Source organism: Schistocerca serialis, chromosome 3 (assembly GCF_023864345.2).
Source record: "Schistocerca serialis cubense isolate TAMUIC-IGC-003099 chromosome 3, iqSchSeri2.2, whole genome shotgun sequence".
NCBI lineage: Eukaryota > Metazoa > Arthropoda > Insecta > Orthoptera > Acrididae > Schistocerca > Schistocerca serialis.
This window is the reverse complement of record NC_064640.1, coordinates 773,585,339-773,608,158: the sequence shown is the minus strand read 5'-3', so window position 1 is coordinate 773,608,158 and position 22,820 is coordinate 773,585,339. Positions and strand designations below refer to the sequence as shown.

At 41.3% G+C, this 22,820-nt stretch overlaps 1 protein-coding gene across 1 annotated transcript in view; it reads left to right on the top strand.

The window, feature by feature from the left end:
- The first annotated feature begins 6,067 nt into the window (after positions 1 to 6,067).
- The window catches only part of LOC126470617 (uncharacterized), a 366,250-nt gene continuing 349,497 nt past the window's right edge, over positions 6,068 to 22,820 (top strand). The window contains exon 1 of the mRNA XM_050098574.1: positions 6,068 to 6,175. Within this exon, the coding sequence (XP_049954531.1) occupies positions 6,100 to 6,175 (76 nt within the window). The 5' untranslated portion in view covers positions 6,068 to 6,099. The remainder of the gene's footprint in view (positions 6,176 to 22,820) is intronic.

Below are 22,820 nucleotides of genomic sequence, written 5' to 3'. Positions count from 1 at the left end.
AAATCTGGGATCAGTGTATCTTGTTCCTAAAATTTATTTAAAAAGTACTTTCACGCAAGATGAGATAGAAGTATTATTAAAATATTATATTACATTATTCAAATGGCCACAAAAACTTTATTATAACTGCATTAATCTCAAACTTTCAAAAAAATGTAGAAATAAATAAGAAATTTAAAAAATAAGGAAAGGACAGATGCACTGCACATGCAACAGGCTATATAAGAAAGCTACAGGTCTCTTATTGAATCTGGTTTTCATTTATTATAATTGCAAAACAAACGTAAATACAAATATGTAATTTTTCATTAATGTGACTTTTGATGTTGAACTTTTTTGGCTATGTCGTCTATATCTGCGTCGTTTGGGCTGCATGCAATCCTCATTGCGTCTTCTAAACGATTGGAAAACCGATTACGATACTTATTTTTCAGGTACTTCATTTTTGAAAATGAAGTTTCACAAAGGTAAGTTGAAGGAAATAGTGTTAAAATGAACTGTGCACAGCCTCGTAAATTTTTATAATTGTTAGGCACACATTTCCAAAATTCAGTGTTCTGTTGTGTTTCACGATCTTCTATAGACAGAGGTTTCAGCTGTGTGTCATGCTGAAATTCTATTATTTCATTTAGCAAATTAGTCTTAGGAAATCCAAATTGGCAGAATAATTTGAGATAATCATGTCCAACATGCCAAGGGTTCTCTACGAGAATGAAACAGCTTCGAATATTTCTAACATCTGCAAATCTGTTTTTTATGTCTTCCAAATTGGCTTCCAAATATTCTTTCATGTTTGGTAAATAGTTTCGGTGATAGTTAAGCCTGATCGAAGCATAGTAACAATTGGAAAATTAGACAGATGTTTTACTTCGAGTTCATTTATACATAATTGCAGTTTGGCTTCAAATGCAAATATTTTGTTAGTCATTTGCCCAATTATCTTGTTTGATCCTTGCAATTCCAAGTTAAGTGTGTTGAATTTTTGTGTAATATCGATAAAAAAAGCTGTAAGTATTCACCATTCATCATCATCAAGTTCAGGATAATTTTTGCCACTTTGTTGTAAGAATAAAATAATTTCCGATTTCAAATTGACAAACCGTTCCAGCAACTGTGTGTGAGAACTGTGTGTGTGTGAAATCTTATGGGACTTAACTGCTAAGGTCATCAGTCCCTAAGCTTACACACTACTTAACCTAAATTATCCTAAGGACAAACATGCACACCCATGCCCGAGGGAGGACTCGAACCTCCGCCGGGATCAGCCGCACAGTCCATGATTACAGCGCCTCAGACCGCTCGGCTACTCCCGCGCGGCTCCGTTCCAGCACTTTTCCTTTGCTTAGCCATCTGACAGCAGTATGTAGGAGAACATCACTGTAACAAGCTTGCAATTCCTGCAGACGTTCTTTCAATTTTTAATGATTAAGTTCACGGGCACGAATGAAATTTATAGCGCTTATAACCGTTTGCATAACATTCTTTAATTTGGTATTTGAAATTTGATAAGCAAAACTTTCCTGGTGCAGTAAGCAGTGAATGGAGAGTAAATTTGGCAAATTCAATTCCTTCTTAATCAGTGCTATCAAAACATTGTTGACGCCCATCAGTGACGGACAACCATCTGTACGTACTGATATTAATTTGCTCATAGATAAGTCATTTTTTTTTACAAATTTTTTAATTGCATCCACAAAATCACATCCTTTTGTGTGACCTTCCATGGTTATAATTGCTAAAAAATCTTCCTCTATTACCCCATCAGCCGGCCGCGGTGGCCGAGCGGTTCTAGGCGCTTCAGTCTGGAACCGCGCGACTGCTACGGTCGCAGGTTCGAATCCTACCTCGGGCATGGATGTGTGTGATGTCCTTAGGTTAGTTAGGTTTAAGTAGTTCTAAGTACTAGGGGACTGATGACCTCAGATGTTAAGTCCCATAGTGCACGGAGCCATTTGCACCATTTTCCCCATCATTTATGCAGTAACGCACGAATAATGAAAACTGAGCCATCGAAGCTAAATCTGTACTGGAATCACATGCAAGACTGAATTATTTGCATAGTTTGACTTTATTAATTACTGCCTCAAACATATATTTTGAAAGATCTTTAATACGACGTCGACACGTAGATTCTGAAAGTGTGAGCTTATTTATTTCAGTTGATATTTGTTTACTGTTGGAGAAATTTTGAAACAAAGTTTCAGAAACAGTCACATACATTGCTTCACTAATTCAGCATCAGTGAAAGCTTTCATATTTTTTGCCAGAATGTGTGATGCTCTTGTGACAGCCTCACTTTGCCCAACTGCTGCTAACATAACGTTTTGTTGATGACGAATGGTAGATTTTAGAGGAGCGATTTTTTTCCTTTCTTTCATTTGAATTCAAAGGAAAAGCTAATGTTAATGAATTGCGCTTATTTGTGTAGTGGCGAAATAAATTGTATCTCTTCAGTCCCACAATCGTATCCCGGCATATTAAGCAAGTAGCAGTACCTTCTTTGTGTCCAATTATAAAGCAAAACTCTTCTTCCCATATTTCTTGGAAACTTCTTTTCTCTTCACATATTTTCCTCTTACAAGGAGACGGCACGACCGTGGGATCGGGAATTTGTCCGCAATTTTGTGTGGTGAAAGAGGACCCCTAACACCTCACGTGGTTAAAATATTAGGACGCACTACCCGGAAAACCCCGGGAAAAATCGATCCAAAGTTTCTATCGTGCGTTATGAGTATAAAATGTTAGTACACTGCCGAGCCGCCGTCTGGCCTACATGGTCGCCGGCGCGGTAGCTCAGCGTGTTCGGTCAGAGGGCTGCGTGCTCTAATAAATAACTGAGTCCAATAATCAAAGATCAACTTGAACGGATGTCTTGTGACATCCGCCCAGACCAAACGCAACGAACAATATCGAACGAAATGAATAAAAAAAAAAAAACATGGTTAGCGCTCGGACCCTTATTCCAAAGGTCTCGGGTTCGATTCCTCCTCCCACAATGTTTTTTTTTCCCTTCTGTTTCATTTTCTTTGGTTATTCCTCCAATTATTTAGAAAGTTTCGCAAACCTACATTATCTTTAACAAATTAGTTTCATTATTGAATAAAAATTATTTTCTTTTTGCCAACAACATAAAATTCATGGCGGTGGCTTTTCCATTTTTCATTGTAAAGTATACGAGGAGAAACATTGCCTTTTTAATCAGAATAACAAAGTCGATTGGAAAACATTCCATTTTTATACATATAATAATTATAAACAAGAACCGCAGTGGTAATCATCGTAAAAACAAACAAAGCAATAATTTTTGCGACATCTTGCGCAATATATAAAAGCGGATTTTTTACAATCACAGGTCGTTTGCAATAAATCAGTACAAAAATATGCCCCATTAACATTTACGAAAATGTTTCGAGTTTCTGACAATTTTGAGGAAAACCAGGTATATTGAATCATGTCTCGGAATATTGGTGACGATAATTGATAGTGAATTATAGAATGAATTTTTATTCAATCTTCCCGGGAATTAATTTCACGATTCTCGTGTAACAATGCGTTGCAATTTTGCAAGCAACAGTAGGAAAAAAAGTGCCGGAGGAGGAATCGAACCCGAGACCTTTGGCGTAAGGGTCCGAGCGCTAACCATGTATGCCAGTCGGCGGCTCGGCAGTGTGCTAACATTTTATACTCATAAGGCACCTAAGAAAATTTTGGATCGATTTTTCTCGGGAATTTACGAGTAGTGCGTCCTAATATTTTAACCACGTGAGGTGTTAGGGGTCCTCTTTCACCACACAAAATTGCGGACAAATCCGCGACCCCACGGTCGTGCCATCTCCTTGTTAGTCACTATTCTTGAGGGTACATCAGACATTATTTATTCTACTAATAATTATATCATCAAATATGAGCACAAATACACTCAATACGCGACTTACGCTCAGGGGCGTTCACAACTGACACAACGACACGACAAAGCTAACAATGAGGCGGCTGCGGTACAAGGCCGCCGCCGACAAACGACAAACGAGCGGCCGCAGGCACGCGGCGCGTTTGATGCACTGCTCACATTGTTGGCTGGCAGGCCGCTCACGCCTTTACCGCTGCAGAACGCCGGCAAGTGGCGCGGGCCGCACGAAAACATGATCTGGGCCGCATGCGGCCCGCGGGCCGCAGTTCGACAACTCTGCCCTACATGCTAACACAAAACTCTATCTACTGCACCAACTGTACAGCACAACTAATACATGCCGACAGAGACAGTTACCATACATGTTGTTACAGTGTTGCCAGATTGCCACTCTTTTTTCTGCCGGATGTACTCGCCGGACGAAATTTTGTGAGAGACTGCTTACACCACGCTTGTCCGCCCTATTCTGGAGTATTGCTGTGCGGTGTAGGAGCCGCATCAGGTACGACTGACGGATAACATCGAAAAAGTATAAAGAAGGGCGGCTCGTTTTGTATTAATGCTAAACAGGGGAGATAGTGCCACAGACATGATACGTGTATTGGAGAGGCAATCATTAAAACAAAGGCGTTTTTCGTTGCGACGGGATCTTCTCATGAAATTTCAATCACCGGTTTCCTCCTCCGATTGCGAAAACATTCTGTAGGGACCCACCTACATAGGGAGAAATGATCATCACGATAAAATAAGAGAAATCAGGACTCGCACAGAAAAATTTAAGTGCTCCTTTTTCCCGTGCGCCGTTCGAAAATGGAGCGGTAGAGAGACAGCTTGAAGGTGGTTCATTGGACCCTCTGCTAGGCACTTTATTGTGAATAACAGAGTAATCACGTAGATGTAGATGTTTACTTGACTTTTTGCTTCGAATGATCGTTCGTGTTATATCCCTGAAGATTGACCTTTCCTCCAAGGGACACGCTGTATTATTATTATTATTACATTATGCTCAAGTATCACACAGGCTGTAAAACTGACCCAGTAAGGATGTCTGGTTAGATGTAAAAGAGCGCCAGAAGGCACCTTGTCAGGTGAAATAAAGGCATCCATTTCTTCTTCTTCTCCTTCTCCCTTGATGGATTGGATTGCTTCACCTGCTCTGGTCTTCCTCTTCTTCTTCTTCCCCCTCGTAGATTAGGTGATTTGAGCAGCCTTCATAATATTTACCTACAATCACACTCTCAAGACAAGAAAAGAAATATAGTTAGAAATATAACTAGTAAATAGCAACAGGAATCAGGGGAACGTCTCATTAATGAAATGGAAAACGACACTCATGGACGACAGAAAATAGCACACAAAATAATGTGACACATGAACCAAAATGAGGAATATGTAACCAAAATAAATAACTTTAGAACGATGGGAACAGCATTATAAAAACCTCTGGGTTGGCAATTCAGCCGCAAAGGAATACTATGAGAATAACGCGTAATTAACTAAAAAATGCATTCACGAATCGCCTCAATTTAGCTTTATTCTGGTTTTTGTAACACAAGTTTGTTTTTTCGCTATTCGCCGTCTTTAAAATAGTCTGGCAGAATTGGTACTATTATTTCAGGTAACGTAATATTTATAGAAGAGACCCCTGGTTTCGGCTTGAAGTTGGCAGAGTTAACGTGAGCGCTAGGAATATTCAGCGGTAGGGAAAGGGTATACGCGATCTAGAAGGCAGGCTGGTGAGCGCTGGAGGTCACGGACCCGGTTGCCACATTATGCGCCACCTCTCGGAGGCACCTGCTCCTCTCGCTCGGAATGCGCTTTTTAATGACAATGTCAGCAGGGATGCAACAGCGAACCACTTTTTCCTCGGCCCACTTAATTGCCGGATGCGCAGGTTACGCAACAAGCATCTACGAGCGAACAAAAACTAGCGACCCGCATAGCTTCCAGAGTAAATCGCGTGCCAGCCGATCGAGATGTGTCCAGCTTGAAAAGTATAAAGAAGGCCGAAAACGTGCGCGGAATGCACGCGCAGGCAGGTGGGCAGCTCACCGGCCGCCTGGCGCCCCCCTCTGACCCCTCCACGCCCCTCAACCCCCACCATCGCTCCTCATCCCCACCCCACCGCTCCCACCCGTGGCACGGCTCATTCATCGGCGCTTCATTCAGTGCCCGAGCGGCAAGCCGGCAGCATGGACACGAACGTGGATACACGCATGCGCACGTGCTTGGCCCGTCTTCTCGTCCTGCTCTGCACGCTGCACTCCGGTAAGCACTCGAATTTCCCTTTGCGCAAATCATGTCGAAAGCCGCACGCCATTCTGACCCCATTATTATTTCGATTCTTTTCTGTTAAAAAAAAAAAGCATTATTGTAGCAGCAGTTTCTAAAATGAAACTAGATGTAAAGATTTGTTCGTAAGATGGTTTTGGATACTATCGTGTCAGTTAAGACGCTTTACCGAGATAAACGAATGTTTTTAAATAATTTTCATTCTGTTAAGGATACAGAGTAAAATTTGATGATGGTAGAGAATTGTTACAATTTAAATTTGCAAGCTCACGATTATTCGAAATGAGGAAATCAACATACAGTGGAAGTGATTTTCGCAATCAGCTGAGGGACAAGTATAATACAAAAAGTGCCAGCAATTATGATGTTTATTGGATATGTCAAAACGCGTAATGCTTCCGCGTCTTCGTACGTCAGCATGCTTTTCACTCGTACAAATGCTGTACATGCTTGTTTTCCAAATAATCTTATAACAAACTACGCTTAGGATAACTGTAATGTGACTAAACACATCTTAGCTTTCTGTCAACGTGTGATATGGAATTCAGTTGTGCTTACTGCCGAGTGCTCAAAACACGTGGACGGATTACGAATTTTAGACCGTCACGTGTTACATGACTCCTGAAACAAAGATATGGGGAGACTGGCAAGTTGATTAATTCATGCAACTGCGCCGAGAGGTAACGCTTCGTAGGTGAAGCATGTGTTGGAAGAAAACCGCCACTTGCACAATGCCCGAGCTATCACATAGCTCTAAAATGAAAAAAAAATGCGGTAAAATACTGAGTCGGAGTAATGTTGTGTCCTAGACTTTGAAGCTACGTTAACACGTTTGCAGTGTTCATACTCGCAGCATAGTCGAGGACGCTCACAATTCAGACCGGTCTCTTAAGGCTCTAACAGGACGAAAGTTGCAGAATATCTGATAATTATGGTCACTTTTTTGAGTAACGTATTATAAAGGAAGTAGTATAAAGAAAATGATTCTGTGCAGTATGGAGAATCTCTAATAAGACGCATTTAGCGTGTAGACTGCACTTGAGACAGGTTTCGCGAGCATCCGGCTGGCATTCCAACAGCGGAAATGCTCATTGCCGTACCTGCCATTTGCCTGCACACGGTCTTCTGAGAATTATGTAAGGCCGGGGATTTCTCTACGACGTTGTAGTCCAGCATTAGTTTCTCTCCTTTCCCAGAGGTGCTTTTGCTGCGTTCAATGAATCACACTTCGTGGCCGAGAATACCGATCAGGCCCGAAATTCTGACGCTAACTTCCAGCTGTCGAACCCGAGGCCTCTGATAAACGGCTGAGAGTGAAAAACTTTGTAGAAGGGGCGTATTTTCCATTGTACCCGTTTCTATGGCGACACTGACAGATGAATAGTGGCTTGGGACGGCAGCGATGGCCGTTCTTTTTGTTGGTTTGCACCTGGCAGCTGCGAGCAATAACAGGTACAATCCTAAGGGAGTTCGCGCAGGTTTTTGTGGAAGTGGCGAGCTGCAATCTCTTAGCGACCGCTTAGCTGCACGCCCTACTAAAACACTAATTTTTTTTATTTACGAAAGACCGAAGAGCTTGTTTCTTGGATGGCAGTGCCGTCCCGCTAGAGATATTGATGTCTGACGTTTGACTACATAAGGGACATCGGTATCTTTTACTTCAAAAGGGGGCGTCACCTGGCTTGCTTTCTTTTTCTCTAGGATTTGTATTAAATCTTTATCTGGCCGCATTCGGTACGCGGTACGTTTGGCACCTTGCCTAAACAGCGTTCTTTGCAGCACAGCCGCTTGATCTGAATGACGTTTGTAAAACGAGGTTTATAATTCTATATTTTCTAACTGCTGCGACAATTAGCTCCCCAGTCAGAATGTCGTAAGTTTGGTTTCTGGAATTAGATTAAGCTGTACATGGTAGCAGATGTTTTAAATTTTTTTATCGTGAGGTGCGAGTTACCATTAACAAAAGTTCGTGTAAGACGGAAAAATAATTCTTTCTCTAATTTGTATCTCATCAAACGGGCTGTTTAGACTGAGAAGCACCTCAGACGACGCGTGTGTATTACTGCGATAGAGCGTCTTGCAACTTGTTGCTGGCGTATTTCCTATGTAGGATGTTTTAAAGCCGTCTATGCAACGACTCAGTTTTTGGTATTTGCTATGCTGGAACTTCAATAATAGTATGAACTGCATTTTTCATGCGAATCTTCCACCAGAGATGCAACCAAAAGCGAAAACCGCCTCTCCGCATTTAGTACAGATTCTTAGCGGACACTCTACAGTAGACATAAGCAGTAATCTCTCAATTCTTAGTGGAAAAGGGAGCTAAAAGAAGTTTTGAACGAACAAACCGAAATTCAGAACAAAATATGCTGTGAACTTCGGCAAAGTTCTTCTCAGTTCATAACAAGACAGAACCATATTTTACCTTCAATGAAAATCCGCTTTCAAGAAAGGTAATCGAACGTAATCACAGATTATCTTGCATAAAAATCTATGCTGGCAATTCTGCAGCTACATCACAAATGTGGCAGAGGAAAATTCCATTTTTTAGATATGAGCCTGTAATTGTAAAGCGCGTATAAAACTACGGAACAAATATGAAAAAAAATTGCAGGTCTGGTAGAACACACACGAAAATAAATTTCATAACTAAAATGTATATTTTATCATATGCGTTTCGTTTTAGCCTATTCATTAGAATCGGAATCACATATTTACATTTTTAGTTTTGCTATGTATAACAGTTGGTTTCACAAGCTATTCCAGTGTGATCTTTCTTTTTTTCATTCTCTTTCCTGCAGTTAGTCAGGAATCATACCTCAGCAGCTTATGAAATGACCGGCTTATATATATCAAAGTTGTGAAGGTTTTATTACGGATCACTGATGTTTTAAGTGAACAGAACGACACGTGTCGAGTAAAATAAACCTTTATAGTAGTGGCACAGACGGATTTAGAACATCCGAAGTAACTATACAGCAACTACGGCCACTCACAAGTGCTAGTAAAAGGCAGCGTTTGTAAGTATGGAGTAGAGACGAGGGCAGCGGCGAGCGTCTATTTGCGGCTTGTTGTGTCTGGCTGCCTGCAGGCGTCTCACCCAAATACTTGGCGTTCCCACTGCAGTCTGCCGGAGAATACAAAACACTTCTCTGCATCTTCTATTCCAGTCTAAACGACAGTATTTTAGCCCTGGCTGTACCGTGGCTCTAATGAATATTACTTGAAAATACAAATTGGTATAACCGTTCATTTATTGTACCGGGTGATCAAAAAGTCAGTATAAATTTGAAAACTTAATAAACCACGGAGTAATGTAGATAGAGGGGTAAAAATTAACGCACATGCTTGGAATGACATGGGGTTTTATTAGAAAAAAAAAGAAAACCTATATTGCTAGACGCGTGAAAGATCTCTTGCGCGCGTTTGGTGATGATCGTGTGCGCAACCGCCACTTTCGTCATGCTTGGCCTCCCAGGTCCTCAGTCCGTGCGACTATTGGCTTTGGGGTCACCTGAAGTCGCAAGTGTATCGTGATCGACCGACATCTCCAGGGATGCTGAAAGACAACATACGACGCCAATGCCTCACCATAACTCCGGACACGCTTTACAGTGCTGTTCACAACATTATTCCTCGACTACAGCTATTGTTGACGAATGATGGACATGTTGATGATTTCCTGTAAAGAACATCATCTTTGCTTTGTCTTACTTTGTTATGCTAATTATTGCTATTCTGATCAAATGAAGCACTATCTGTCGGACATTTTTTGAACGTTTGTATTACTTTGGTTGTAATAAAACCCCATGTCATTCCACGCTTGTGTGTCAATTTGTATCTCTCTATCTACATTATCTCGTGATTTATTCAGTTTTCAAATTTATACTGACTTTTTGATAACCCGGTATTATACTTTCCATTAGGCGTTCCGCAGGATTATGCCTATACATCAGGCAAGTTTGTCAATTCATATGGCATGAAGGTATTGTATGGCACAGTCTGTGTTCACTGGCTCGTTTTCTATTTACATCACATACTATACACTGGATTATACATGTTGTCTTTTTGTTTTTCGGTGTGGCCAAGCGGTTCTAGGCGCTTCAGTCTGGAACCGCGCGACCGCTACGGTCGCAGGTTCGAATCCTGCCTCGGGCATGGATGTGTGTGTTCCTCAGGTTAGTTAGGTTTAAGTAGTTCTAAGTTCTAGGGGACTGATGACCTCAGGAGTTAAGTCCCATAGTGCTCAGAGCCATTTTTTGTTTTTGGAGCGTCTTCTGCAGTCGCCGTTTTACATCTAATGGGTATTATTACTCCATCTTTTTTGACTTTATAAAGTCTTGCCTGAACCAGAAGACTTTTGCTTAATTTAAAGTATCTTCTGTGGTCAGATCTTTTGGGTTGTACGTTATTTGCAGTCGTTCAACTTTCGGCACGCTGCACTGCATAGTGTCAGTGTAGTGCTGTTTGCCAAGACTCTAATCCCTGTGCACAACACGCATGGAAATAATTTAGAACCCAGAAAACCTCACCACTGAAGATACTTTAAATAAAACGAAACACGTCTGATCCAAGTAAGACTTCACACAATCGCAAGAGACGGAATAACTCCCGTATTACACTGAACTATTTCTGTCATACTTAAATCACATGGACTACAGTTAGCTGTATAGAATGCGATGTAAAAGACTGGAAAAGGTGCCTGTGACCACTGAAACAGTGCCACAGTATACCCAAAAGTCGTACATGCAATACATTCATGCTTTGGCATAACAGTATGTCCACAGGATAATGGTATAATGCTCCGAAACACGTAGTGGAAATATAGGGTGAGCAGTCATTCACTGATTAGAAACATTTATTTCTAGGGAACTAAGCTACACACAGTTACGGGCTTTCTTGCAAATGGTAGCTTAACTGTATTTTTTTGTGGATACACTTCCATATGTGCCAGTAAGAACTTCTAGATGATCCTAAATTTATCTTCATGTCTTTGCAGCATCTCTTCCGCAACTGCCTTGACAATAATTCATATTCGTAGCGTAAGAACTGGCACATCAGGAACTGCTGAACTGAATACTGTATCCTAAACGTAATCCCACAGAAAAAAATCAGTTCTCTTGAATCTCCCGGCGATGATGCTGGACCGTCTTCGCCGATCAGTCTGTACAGAAAGTTTTCGTCCAAGAACTGGTGAACAAACAACCCCCCGTGAAGCGATGCACCACCTTGCTGAAACCCTGCCCATGGTTCAAATTCATGTAACTGAGCACACGCAGATATGTGTACATAAAAATGACAAGTTATCATTTGCAGCAAACCGCATAGCTCTATCGATCATAGTTACATAAATACAAAGTTTTGTAAGCAGGGAAAGATTTGAGGTTCATGCTGTATAATATAATAAATGTGACTGGTCATAGCAATTTGTATTTTGTTGATTTATATTTAAGTTAAAAGTATTCTATTTACTCAGTTATTTTCTGGGAGAGATGTAAATCACAATGTCATTTAATTCATCGGGAGATGTTAGCTTCACCACACCCAATGAACATGGGCAGCCCACAAATTGAAATTGCGGTAAGCGTTTGCAAGTCTTCTCACGTCTAAGAAAGGAATTCTCAAGCCGATGGTTATAGCTACTGAGAGCCTGCCTTTTACTTCGGTAACCGATCTTGCATTGCGTACCACAAGAGCATAAACCCATGTTAGATGTACGGACTTACTCGGTTTTGTACTCAAGATATCATATGCACTGAAGAGTCAAAACATTATAACCATCTGCTTAACAATGTGTTGGTCCACCGTTGGACCAGCGGAGGCATGGATTCTAAAAGTCCCTGCCAGATTTCTGGCAGTGTGACATCAGACGTCTACGAAAAGGTCATGCAATTTCCGTAAATTACTTACCGGCGATGCGTGGCCGCAGAGCTGGTGCCTGGTATCGTCCCAGATGTGTTCCATCCGATTCGAACGAGGCGAATTTCGTTGCCAAGGCACACATGTGAGTTCACTATCATGTTTTTCAAACCAGTGCAGAACGATCTGGCTTTGTGGCGTGGCCAGTGATCGTGCTGGAAAATGCCATCACACTTGGGGAAGACATCAAGCATGAAGGGATACAGATGATCCATAATAACATTCATGTAGAACAGAACGAGATTTTCACTCTGCAGCGGAGTGTACGCTTATATGAAACTTCCTGGCAGATTAAAACTGCGTGCCGGACCGAGGCTAACTCGGGACCTCGGGACCTTTGGCTTTCGCGGGCAAATGCTCTACCATCTGAGCACTTGCCCGCGAAAGGCAAAGGTCCCGAGTTGGACTCGGTCCGGCACACAGTTTTAATCTGGCAGGAAGTTTCAACATTCATGTAGTCCACAGCTGCCATAGTGCCTTAGATTACTACCACAGATCCCTTGGAAGCCCAGGTGAACACTGCCCCTGCCAACCTGCGAGAATGGCGCGGTGCGTGTTTCCAGCAGTCATTCACCTGGATGATGCCGTCTCCAGATACGACCCTCAATATGGTGTAAAAAGATAAATGTCATCCCACAAGGCAATAAGTTTTCACTGTCCAGTCTCGATGATCCCGTGCCCACTGCAGTCCAAACTGACACTGTCGTTGGGTCGGTATGGAAACATAAATGGATCATTTGCTGTGGAACCCGATGTCCAAAAATATACGCTGAGCGTGCCTAGACAGCATTGTACTGTGTCGACAGATCTGCCACAGACCGCTGGCTATCCTACTTTACAGAGCAGGCAAGCCTCCAACCTCCACATTCTGTGATGAGGCGTGTTTCACGGACCTTAAACCGACTTGGTATAAATGCTCACGAAGTAGCATACGAACAGCCGAACATCTCCGCGGTTTCCGAGATGCTAGTCTCCGAGCACTGAACATATGGACCTACCTTCCATTCATTTTTTCTTAAGTCAGTGAATTTCCCCACTTCCTGCCCGTATCGTCGCTATAATGATTCCCCATTGGTCTCTGCTCCGGTTACATATAAGGGGCGAGCAAAAAGCTTCCGTTAGAGGACGTTGCTGCAGGTATATAAGCACCGACATGCAAACAGGACCCCCCCCTTCATTTTCCTCTCCTCCCCCCCCTTTCTTTCCCACCATCTGTCCAGTTTCCCCCCGTCTGCCCTCGGCTGTGGTATGTCATATTTGTGCCAAATTTTTAGTGCAGTGTTCAAGTGAGTGTTCAGTGTTGTGCGTCTTTCCAAAGTGTTGCGAACAGAAATCATGCTGTCGCTGGGTGTGAATTTTATCTCTTGCGAACAGAAACCAGACTTCGCCGTGTTTTTTTATTGTCTATTATTTTACCTGTCTGCTTCCTGTGTATTTTATTAGCATCATCTACCCTTTGTTTTATGTTTTAAGTTCCACACTTTTCCGCCATTTTACCATTTAAGTCACAGATTTTATGGCCTGTTTCAATTATTTATCATCTTCACCTTTTAAAAAAACATTCTGTAGGCTGAAAAACGGCGTACTAAGCTGCTGCCAGACCGCCCCCTTCGGGGGAATCGAAACTCAATAAAGTAAAAAAAAAAAGGGGAATGGTGTGACATTCGTGCATTCCTGACGTGCATGAGGTAAATGCAGAAACGTGTAATATGGCGACGTTGTTACCAAATGTGTCCAAACAGGACCACTGTGCTATCCTTTTCGTGGCTGCCGAAGGACAAAAACAGACGCCCATCGACGAATGAAGAATGTGTGTGGGGCAGCATGTCCGTCGAAAATCACCTTTGTGGAATGGTGATCAAAGTTCCGTGCTGGTCGCTATTAGACAGAAGACGCTGGCCGGTCTGGGAGACCAGCCTCATCCTCCCTTAAAACAGGTCTTGAAGGGTCGGCGATTCCTGTTGGACGAGAATATGCAGCAGGCATTTACGGACTTCACGCAGGACATGGTGCGCTACCAAACGGATATCTCCCAGCTGGTGCGTCGATTGAATGATTTCCTCCATGCTCAGGGCGATTTTGCCTGATTGGCATACAGATTCAGGACTGTAAGGCCTTCGAACGAAAACTTTTTGGTCACGCCTTATACTTGGCTTACAACGTCACGTGCACGCAAAGCTACCAGGAGGCAATCTCGAGGTAGGAAGTGGCGATAGTATTTTGGCTCATCATTGTGAGGAGTAAATACTCGTTTACGTTGTCCTTGCCGGGGCACTAACTTCTCCATAGCCTGCGCGAATAAGTAAGATCGAAAAATGTTGAAAAATCCCAGTCGCGAAGAAAATGCCTTGCTGGCGTCACTAAAATATCGATTGCACAGATGTTAGTCACCATTAGTAAAGCTATTTTATTCGAATACTTGAGGAGGATACATCCTAGTTCGAACCCCTGAAACAGAATAAAAATTATTTAAAGTGGACAAGGTGTCTGTTTCCCATCCGTCAAGGTCATTTCTGTAAAACTCTGAATTTGTGCATGATCCATTTTTGAAAATTACAAATCCAAACTCGTTTTAGAAACAATTCCTCCTAATAAAAGATTGATTGGTAGATTTACAAAAGACCTAAATGACATTTGGCAAAAAACCAAGCATTTGCTTGAAACAGTATAATTATGCTAACATGCGCAGTAATTACAGTGTAATATTCCTAAAATAAAAGTTGCTGTGTTATGCGTTCTTCAGTTGTTAGTCATGGAAATGCAGATGCGGAGGTTCAGTGAAATGATTAACTCACAGTGGAATAGACAAGCTTTTGGCAAAGAGCTGGATAATTTTCTCGCTTTGGCTTCCGAGATTGCTCTAATGCAGCAGATTACACCGTAAATGTTTCTCTCATAAAGTCTGCATCCTGGTCCATTCCGCTGTGTTTTAATCCCTTGCCGCACTTTGAGTCCGACTCGTGGAAACAAATGCGGACCAAACGCAAACATCACTAATCACTCTCATGGGGACGAAAGTCGGGCAATTTTTTTTTTCTTTTGCGAGTCGGATAAGGCTCTATTTAAATTGTACGTTAACAAAAATAAATACGCGGTCAGAGAAGGGAAACATACGTTGTAAAATTTGAAATTTTGATTACTGAATGTTAGTTATATAGCAGAGATAACATTGAATGTCCATTTGCCGGACTTCAAAAAGTGTGGAAAACCATACATAGGTAAAACCTCTTCGACTCTGGGCGCAGTATTGGGCCGATTTCCCGAAACATACAGATCTGACTCCTAAAAAAAGTGTGAAATTTGCATGTGACACAAGGTGCGAAGCGGCGTGGGAATGCACGGGGTGTAATGTAGCCCTACAGTTACTACAATGCTTTCGAAATTAACACGCGATGCAGGACTAAAATTTTGTAGAGTATTTTACTACTAGAAATTCGCTCAAGGGGGAGCGTTTCTTCATGTAGTTACTTTTTTCTGACAGTATCTACGTTTAGGCATCGTGTTATTACAGGGCTATTACAAATGATTGAAGCGATTTCATAAATTCACTGTAGCTCCACTCATTGACATATGGTCACGACACACTACAGATACGTAGAAAAACTCATAAAGTTTTGTTCGGCTGAAGCCGCATTTCAGGTTTCTGCTGCCAGAGCGCTCGAGAGTGCAGTGAGACAAAATGGCGACAGGAGCCGAGAAAGCGTATGTCGTGCTTGAAATGCACTCACATCAGTCAGTCATAACAGTGCAACGACACTTCAGGACGAAGTTCAACAAAGATCCACCAATTGCTAACTCCATTCGGCGATGGTATGCGCAGTTTAAAGCTTCTGGATGCCTCTTGAAGGGGAAATCAACGGGTCGGCCTGCAGTGAGCGAAGAAACGGTTGAACGCGTGCGGGCAAGTTTCACGCGTAGCCCGCGGAAGTCGACGAATAAAGCAAGCAGGGAGCTAAACGTACCACAGCCGACGGTTTGGAAAATCTTACGGAAAAGGCTAAAGCAGAAGCCTTACCGTTTACAATTGCTACAAGTCCTGACACCCGATGACAAAGTCAAACGCTTTGAATTTTCGGCGCGGTTGCAACAGCTGATGGAAGAGGATGCGTTCAGTGCGAAACTTGTTTTCAGTGATGAAGCAACATTTTTTCTTAATGGTGAAGTGTTTAAACCTCCTCTACCAAGAAACGTGCCAGAACTGCGAGCTCGCATCAACGATGCTTCCGAACTCATTGATGGGGACATGCTGCGCCGAGTGTGGGAGGAACTTGATTATCGGCTTGATGTCTGCCGAATCACTAAAGGGGCACATATCGAACATTTGTGAATGCCTAAAAAAACTTTTTGAGTTTTTGCATGTGTGTGCAAAGCATTGTGAAAATATCTCAAATAATAAAGTTATTGTAGAGCTGTGAAATCGCTTCAATCATTTGTAATAACCCTGTACATTCCCTCTGAAGAAGTCAGATGAAGGCCACTAAGTTTATAATTTAAAGTATTGTTTATGTGCAAAAATTGTTTTGCAGTACTTTTTGAAATGTTATTACGAAAATATACATAAATAGCAAGAATTAGTGTTAACGTTTACAAGATCAGTACCACGTGTAGCTACATTAACAGGTATCCCCATGTCGAGTTGTATTGAGATCGTCACGCATCCTGTTGTCGCTTTTCGCGTGTATAGTTTCCAGTCGCTTGGGCACTAAATTGTACGGCAAGGGGTTAATCATCTCAGTTTGCGATTTGATAACTAATAAGAGGTCACTTGCAGCTTTTGTGTCGGGAAGTATGACTAGGAAAGTGCTGCATATGTTAACATCTATTCTTAAAAGCAAACTGTAACTTTTGCCAAGTAAAGCTTCGTCTGACTCTTGCTATTCCCTTGTCATAATTGTCTGTTAAAAGGTATTATTTCTTCGGCGAATTACGCTTACGTAATCTGAAGATTTGTTCTGCTTCGAACATAGGTAAAAAGATATCGATTTTATTGGTTGTTCAGCCCCGTTCCTGTAGATCATATTTTAATAAATACAGCAACCAGCCAACTCATGTATTTTTGTCATTACGCGTTTCTAGCTGTCGCCCATCTTCATTTGGCGAAATACATATTTCAATTAATACGAGAAAAACATTGACTGCAATTTGAATGTTTCAGATGACCTGTGCAAGCTAATTTTGTTTAGGTATTATACCGCGCGAGCTGTATATTTACGATGTATTACGAATAATATAGGGAATGTATATGCATTTTCAGGATTAATACGCATATTTGATGGGGTTTTTAGACTGAAGAGACGGAAATAATTTTCTAGTAATGACACCTTTACGAATACTGTCAAGATGGGACACATGAAAATGCAAAGATGGGTCATACCATTTTTGTTAATTTTCCATAAAAATTATGAAACAACACACTGGTGTAATAGTCTGCAATATGCTTTCCACTGACGTAAAAATTTACGGTGTAACAGCTGAAGTGTGTTTATCGTTCCAGATGTAAACTCAGTTGTCTCTAATTGTCAGTGTAGCTTAGAGACACAAAGGTGACAAAGATTTTACATTTTAAACTTGATAGAGTCTAGAAGGAAAAATCTTCACACGGAACGGAAGTATAGGGTGGTGCAGGACCAAAGTTTACATTACCATTTTTTCCAGACTTCGCTGCTTGTTTCATAGGAGTATGTAAACGATTTCTGGTCGATTCTTGAAGGCGACATTGTGATACAGGAAAAAGAACCACTCACACCGATTACAAATGTTATAAGAGTAGGAATGTGTAAGAGCATAAATTGGCTACCAGATTTCTTCTAGTACGCCTTTCTTTTTCAAAATTGTATACAAAAGATTCACGGAAACCAGAAATCTTATTTACATTTGTAACAAATGCTTAAAGCGCTTTAGTGTGAATATTGATATTTTTCCAGGTACAAATTTTATTTCTTGAAGGAATTTCATGCCATATGTTGATACGAATAATCCATCTTTTGGGGGGGTGGGGGTGGGAAGACTGCAAAATCTTTCATACCTACATCGTCAGCAATAACTGCAACACAGTAGTACAGGTAGCATCCCAAACATTAAGTGGTCTGTAGGTAGTAGTATTTTACTTTTCTTGTCTTAAGCGTACTGCAGTTAGACAAGTTTTCTGAATAATATTTGTTACGGAACAGCTGTTGCGGAAGATGGCCAGCCAAACATTTTAAATGATTTTATCTGGCTATAGAGAATAGATAGTAATAATTCCAATTGCAAAGAAAACAGATGTTGATAGTTGTGAATATTATCCAGCTATCAGTTTAATAAGTCATGGTTGCAAAATACGGACACGAATTATTTACAGAAAAGTGGGAAAACCCGTGAAAATCAACCGCGGGGAAGATTAGTTTGGATTCTGGAGAAATGTAGGAACACGTGAGGCACTACTGATCCTAAGACTTACAGAAGACAGACTGAAGAAGAAAACCTACTTTTATGGTATTTATTGGTTTAGGTGTGAGACATGGTTGCAGCCCGTTACCGATGTTATTTGATCTGTACAATGACCTTACTGTGAAGGAAGCCAAGGAGAAATTTGGAAAGAGAATTAAAATTGAGGGAGAAGAAATAAAAACAGGTGTTTGCCGATGGCATTTTAATTGCTAGACAGAGCAAATGACTTCCAAAAGCAATCGAACGAAGTGGATGTAGTCTTGAAAAGTGGTTACGAGTTGAATATCGACAAAAGTAAAACAAGCATAATGGAATGTAGTCTATGAAATCAGGCGATGCTGAGTGAATTAGATTAGAAAGTAACGCAGTAAAGGCAGTAGATTAGTTTTGCCATTTCAGCGGCAAGATAATGGATGACGGCTGAAGTAGAGAGGATATTTTCGAATGTGTGTGAATTCCTAAGGAACCAAACTGACACACGCACGCGCGCGCTCAAGGGAGGACCCGAACCTCCGGCGGGAGGGGCCGCACAATCCGTGACCTGGCGCCTCTAACCACGCGGTCACACCGCGCGGCAGAGAGGATATAAAATTTAAACTGGCTATAGTAAGAAAAACATTGCTGAAAGGAGAATTTAACATCGAATATAGATTTAGACGTTACGAAGTATTTTCGAAAGATATTTGTCTGCAGTGTAGCTTTGTACTAAGTGAAACGTTGACTACAAGCAATTCAGACAAGAGAATAGTGGTTTTTGAAATGTGATGCTACAGAAGACTGCTGAAGATTGGATGGGCAGATCGAGTAACTGTTAGCGACGTACTGAATGAATTTGGGAAAAAAGAAATGTGTGGTGCAGCTTGACTAAAAAGAGGGTCAGTTGACAGTACACATCATGAGGCATCAAGAAATCGTCAGTCTGGTGATTGAAGTAAGTGAAAGGGGGGGATACCAAGGATTTTGCAGTAAACGGGTTCAGATGAAAGAAGGCTGCAAAAGGTACGCAGAGATGAGGCTCTCACAGGATAGAATAGCGTGGAGAGCTGCAGCAAAATAATCTTTGGATTAAAGGACGACCACGACGACGCCACATGTCAGAATTATTTTAAAGTCCGACTGAAAATACAACCTAATTTTTAGGGTCTTTTCAGCTGGCGTCCCTTGTAGATCTCCGTAGCAAACAAAAAGCATTCCCAATATTTTCGTCACCTGCGCTGCGACAGTAAATAATACATCAAATGTTATTCAATACCTAACCATAGCCAGAACTGTGTATTTGCGTAAATTAAAATAAAGCCACAAAAATACAGGAATTCCAGCGGGAATGGAAATGTACATCGATTCACCCGCTTCACAAAAAGGTCGACAAGGCAGGGTCTAATAACTAGAAGTATCTACTTATTACTGGCCGCCTACAAAATTCTGTTAAAGGCATTACTCAACCACAAGCTGTTACAGAGATAGGTGAATACCAAACAGGCTTCAGAAAAGGAAGGTACTGTATTGAACAGATTTGGAATCTGCGAACGCTAGTAAGTCAGATGAACAACACTGTCGTCACACTCGTGGACTTCAAGGCGGCTTACGGCTCCATAGACACTCTGACACACGAGAATAATATATAGACAGAAACAGGACACTCGTGAACATACACGCAACACACCCAAAGTAAAATTTATGGTAGAAATTTCAGACCCATTCGAGCTACATACAGGGGTCAGACAAGAAGATGGTGTTCCACCGCTTTTGTTAACCATGGTCTTCGACAAAATTATCAATGGGAAGAAAAAGGAAAAGAAATTCAGTTAGGAAGAACGTGTGCAAACAAGACGATCATAAAATGCTGGCATTTGAAGATGACCTGGCAATACTCAGCAACCAACCAAGAAGCACTGGAATATTTACATGAAGTATCTGCGAAAACAGATCTACATATATCGTATTGAAAAAAAACGGAAAACATGGGAAGAAGGAACAACCACCAAGTCATGTACACAATATATGGAAAGTTTCACAGAGTGGAAAAATCCGAATACCTTCGGGAATATACACAGTGGGGAAAAATTGTCACGAAGTTTTAATCGTGGATAGCTGATGCCAGTAGGAACCAAAATTACTAATGTTGTGTAGGTCGACAACGCACCATTTTGGAACTACGGAAACTTGGCGCCACGCGCTCCGATTGGCTATGGGATTGCCCTGTTGCCGTTCGTCGGTTTACGTGCAGCGCTATGGTTGTCGGTTCTCACATGCAAACGTCCCTCGCCCCGTCACTGCTCCAGCGTGATACGCACACGCCTTGGATACATCGCGATCCCCGGCAGGCAAAGCATAATTGTCCAGAGCATCCCGCAACAAATCAATTCGGCGGCCAATCGGAGCGCGCGGCGCCGTTTCCGTAGCTTAAAAATTGTGCGTTGTCAACCTACACAACATTAGTAATATTGATTCCTACTGCCATCAGTTATCCAGGGTTAAAATTTCGTGACACAATTTGTCTCCATCCTGCACACTAATTGGAGGATCGAAAAAGGCAGCCAACATAGGAAGAATAGAAAAACTTCAGAAAGCGTACAAACTAACATGAACGAACTACAATAAAAGAAATGTTTCAAGAGAGGCCAAAGTCAGCCACTACAACGCAGTTGTACTATCAGAAGCATTCTGCGCAGCGGAAACTACCACAATCGGAGCGTCGGCAATCTGAGACGGAAAAAATAGAACGTAAAATCCTCAGAAAAATATTTGGAGCAGTACACAGAGATGGTATATGGATGAAGAGACCGACCAAAGAATTATATGAACGCACAGACAGACACGATCAGAAAACGCTAACTAACATTCTATGGACACACATAGAATTAACAACACAGAGGATTTTTCATGGACTAAAGAGTTCAATAAAAAAAGTGGTTTCAAGAAATAGAAGACTCAAAAGAACCAGGGATCAGTATTGAAATGAGACATTCAGAAACAGAATTGTGAACATGAAATTTGAAGTAAAAGAAAGGAAGAAACCGGACAAAATATGGACAGAGCAAAGGAAACAGTAACACCGCCAAAGAATGAAGAGGTTTTGGAAAGAGAGAAAGGAACAAGGAAAAATGAAGTCACGTAACATAAAAGTTACTGTCCTGGGGGCTAAAAGGTATAACAACAAAAATAAAACCGCACAAAATCTAATGTTCACTTTGGTTATGAACGCAGCTTTGAAGGGCTGTTCTTTTGCAATGAATATTGTGGCAGTTGCCGCCCTTTCTAGATGACACGTATCACTCTTACTAAAACTACAATGTTAGCGGTATCTAAAGCTGTCAGCATCTTCCTAGAGTGCGCAACACGGGTTAACAAATAGTTTTAATATTTTTATATACAAAACTGAATTTAAATCTTCCTCGAAGTTTTGTTTACTAGATCGTTCAACAAATAACCAAATTCGTTATTTCAAATTTCACATCTTCGATAGTTGCAGATTAGAGGTACAAGTGCGAGGGTTATTCAAATAAAAACTTAAAAAATGCAATAAAATTCTTGAAATTTGTACTGTCGATTGCGAAGTGGCGCGAATTATCCTGGCTTCGGTAAGTGACAGACAGTTGGCACTCTGTTGTTACGTTACAGTAATGGAAACTGTCAGTCGACTTGCGCCACATTGGAGCAGCAATCTGTGATACGTTCTTTGAGCAATGAAGCTGTTAAACCTCTGGAAATATTTAAAAAACAGTGGTAGGTTGCACAATGTTCTTTATTAATTCAAAAACTTTGATACCCTATCAGGGGGAAATTAAATCAGGTTATTTGAAGATATGGGGGGGGGGGGGGGGGGAGGGGGAAAGAGAGACAAGACAACATAACCATAAATAATCCGGTGTGGTACTATTCTGGACTACTATAAAAGAAAAATAAGCTTCAAACACGGACCGAATGAAGTTACGTCAAAAAATCAAATGTTCTGCCAAAAAGCATCAGTCGGAGAAGGTACGATAACGAATAAAACGGAGTAAAAGGCAACCTCTGCGGAAAATATTGAAAATTAATAAAGTAAAAAAATTAATTATTCGGTACCATAGCTTCTTTGATGGATGCGTTTTGACAGAAAATTTGATTTTTTTAACGAGTTAAATTATGTTCCTCTATGAAATTTTATGCGATCGGTGTTTGAAGCTTAATTTGCTTTTATAGTAGTCCAGGATAGGAGCACGCCGGATTTATTGTAATGTCGTCGTCCTCCCCTTGCATGTTCAGATAACCTGATGATGCCCTATCCTGTCGA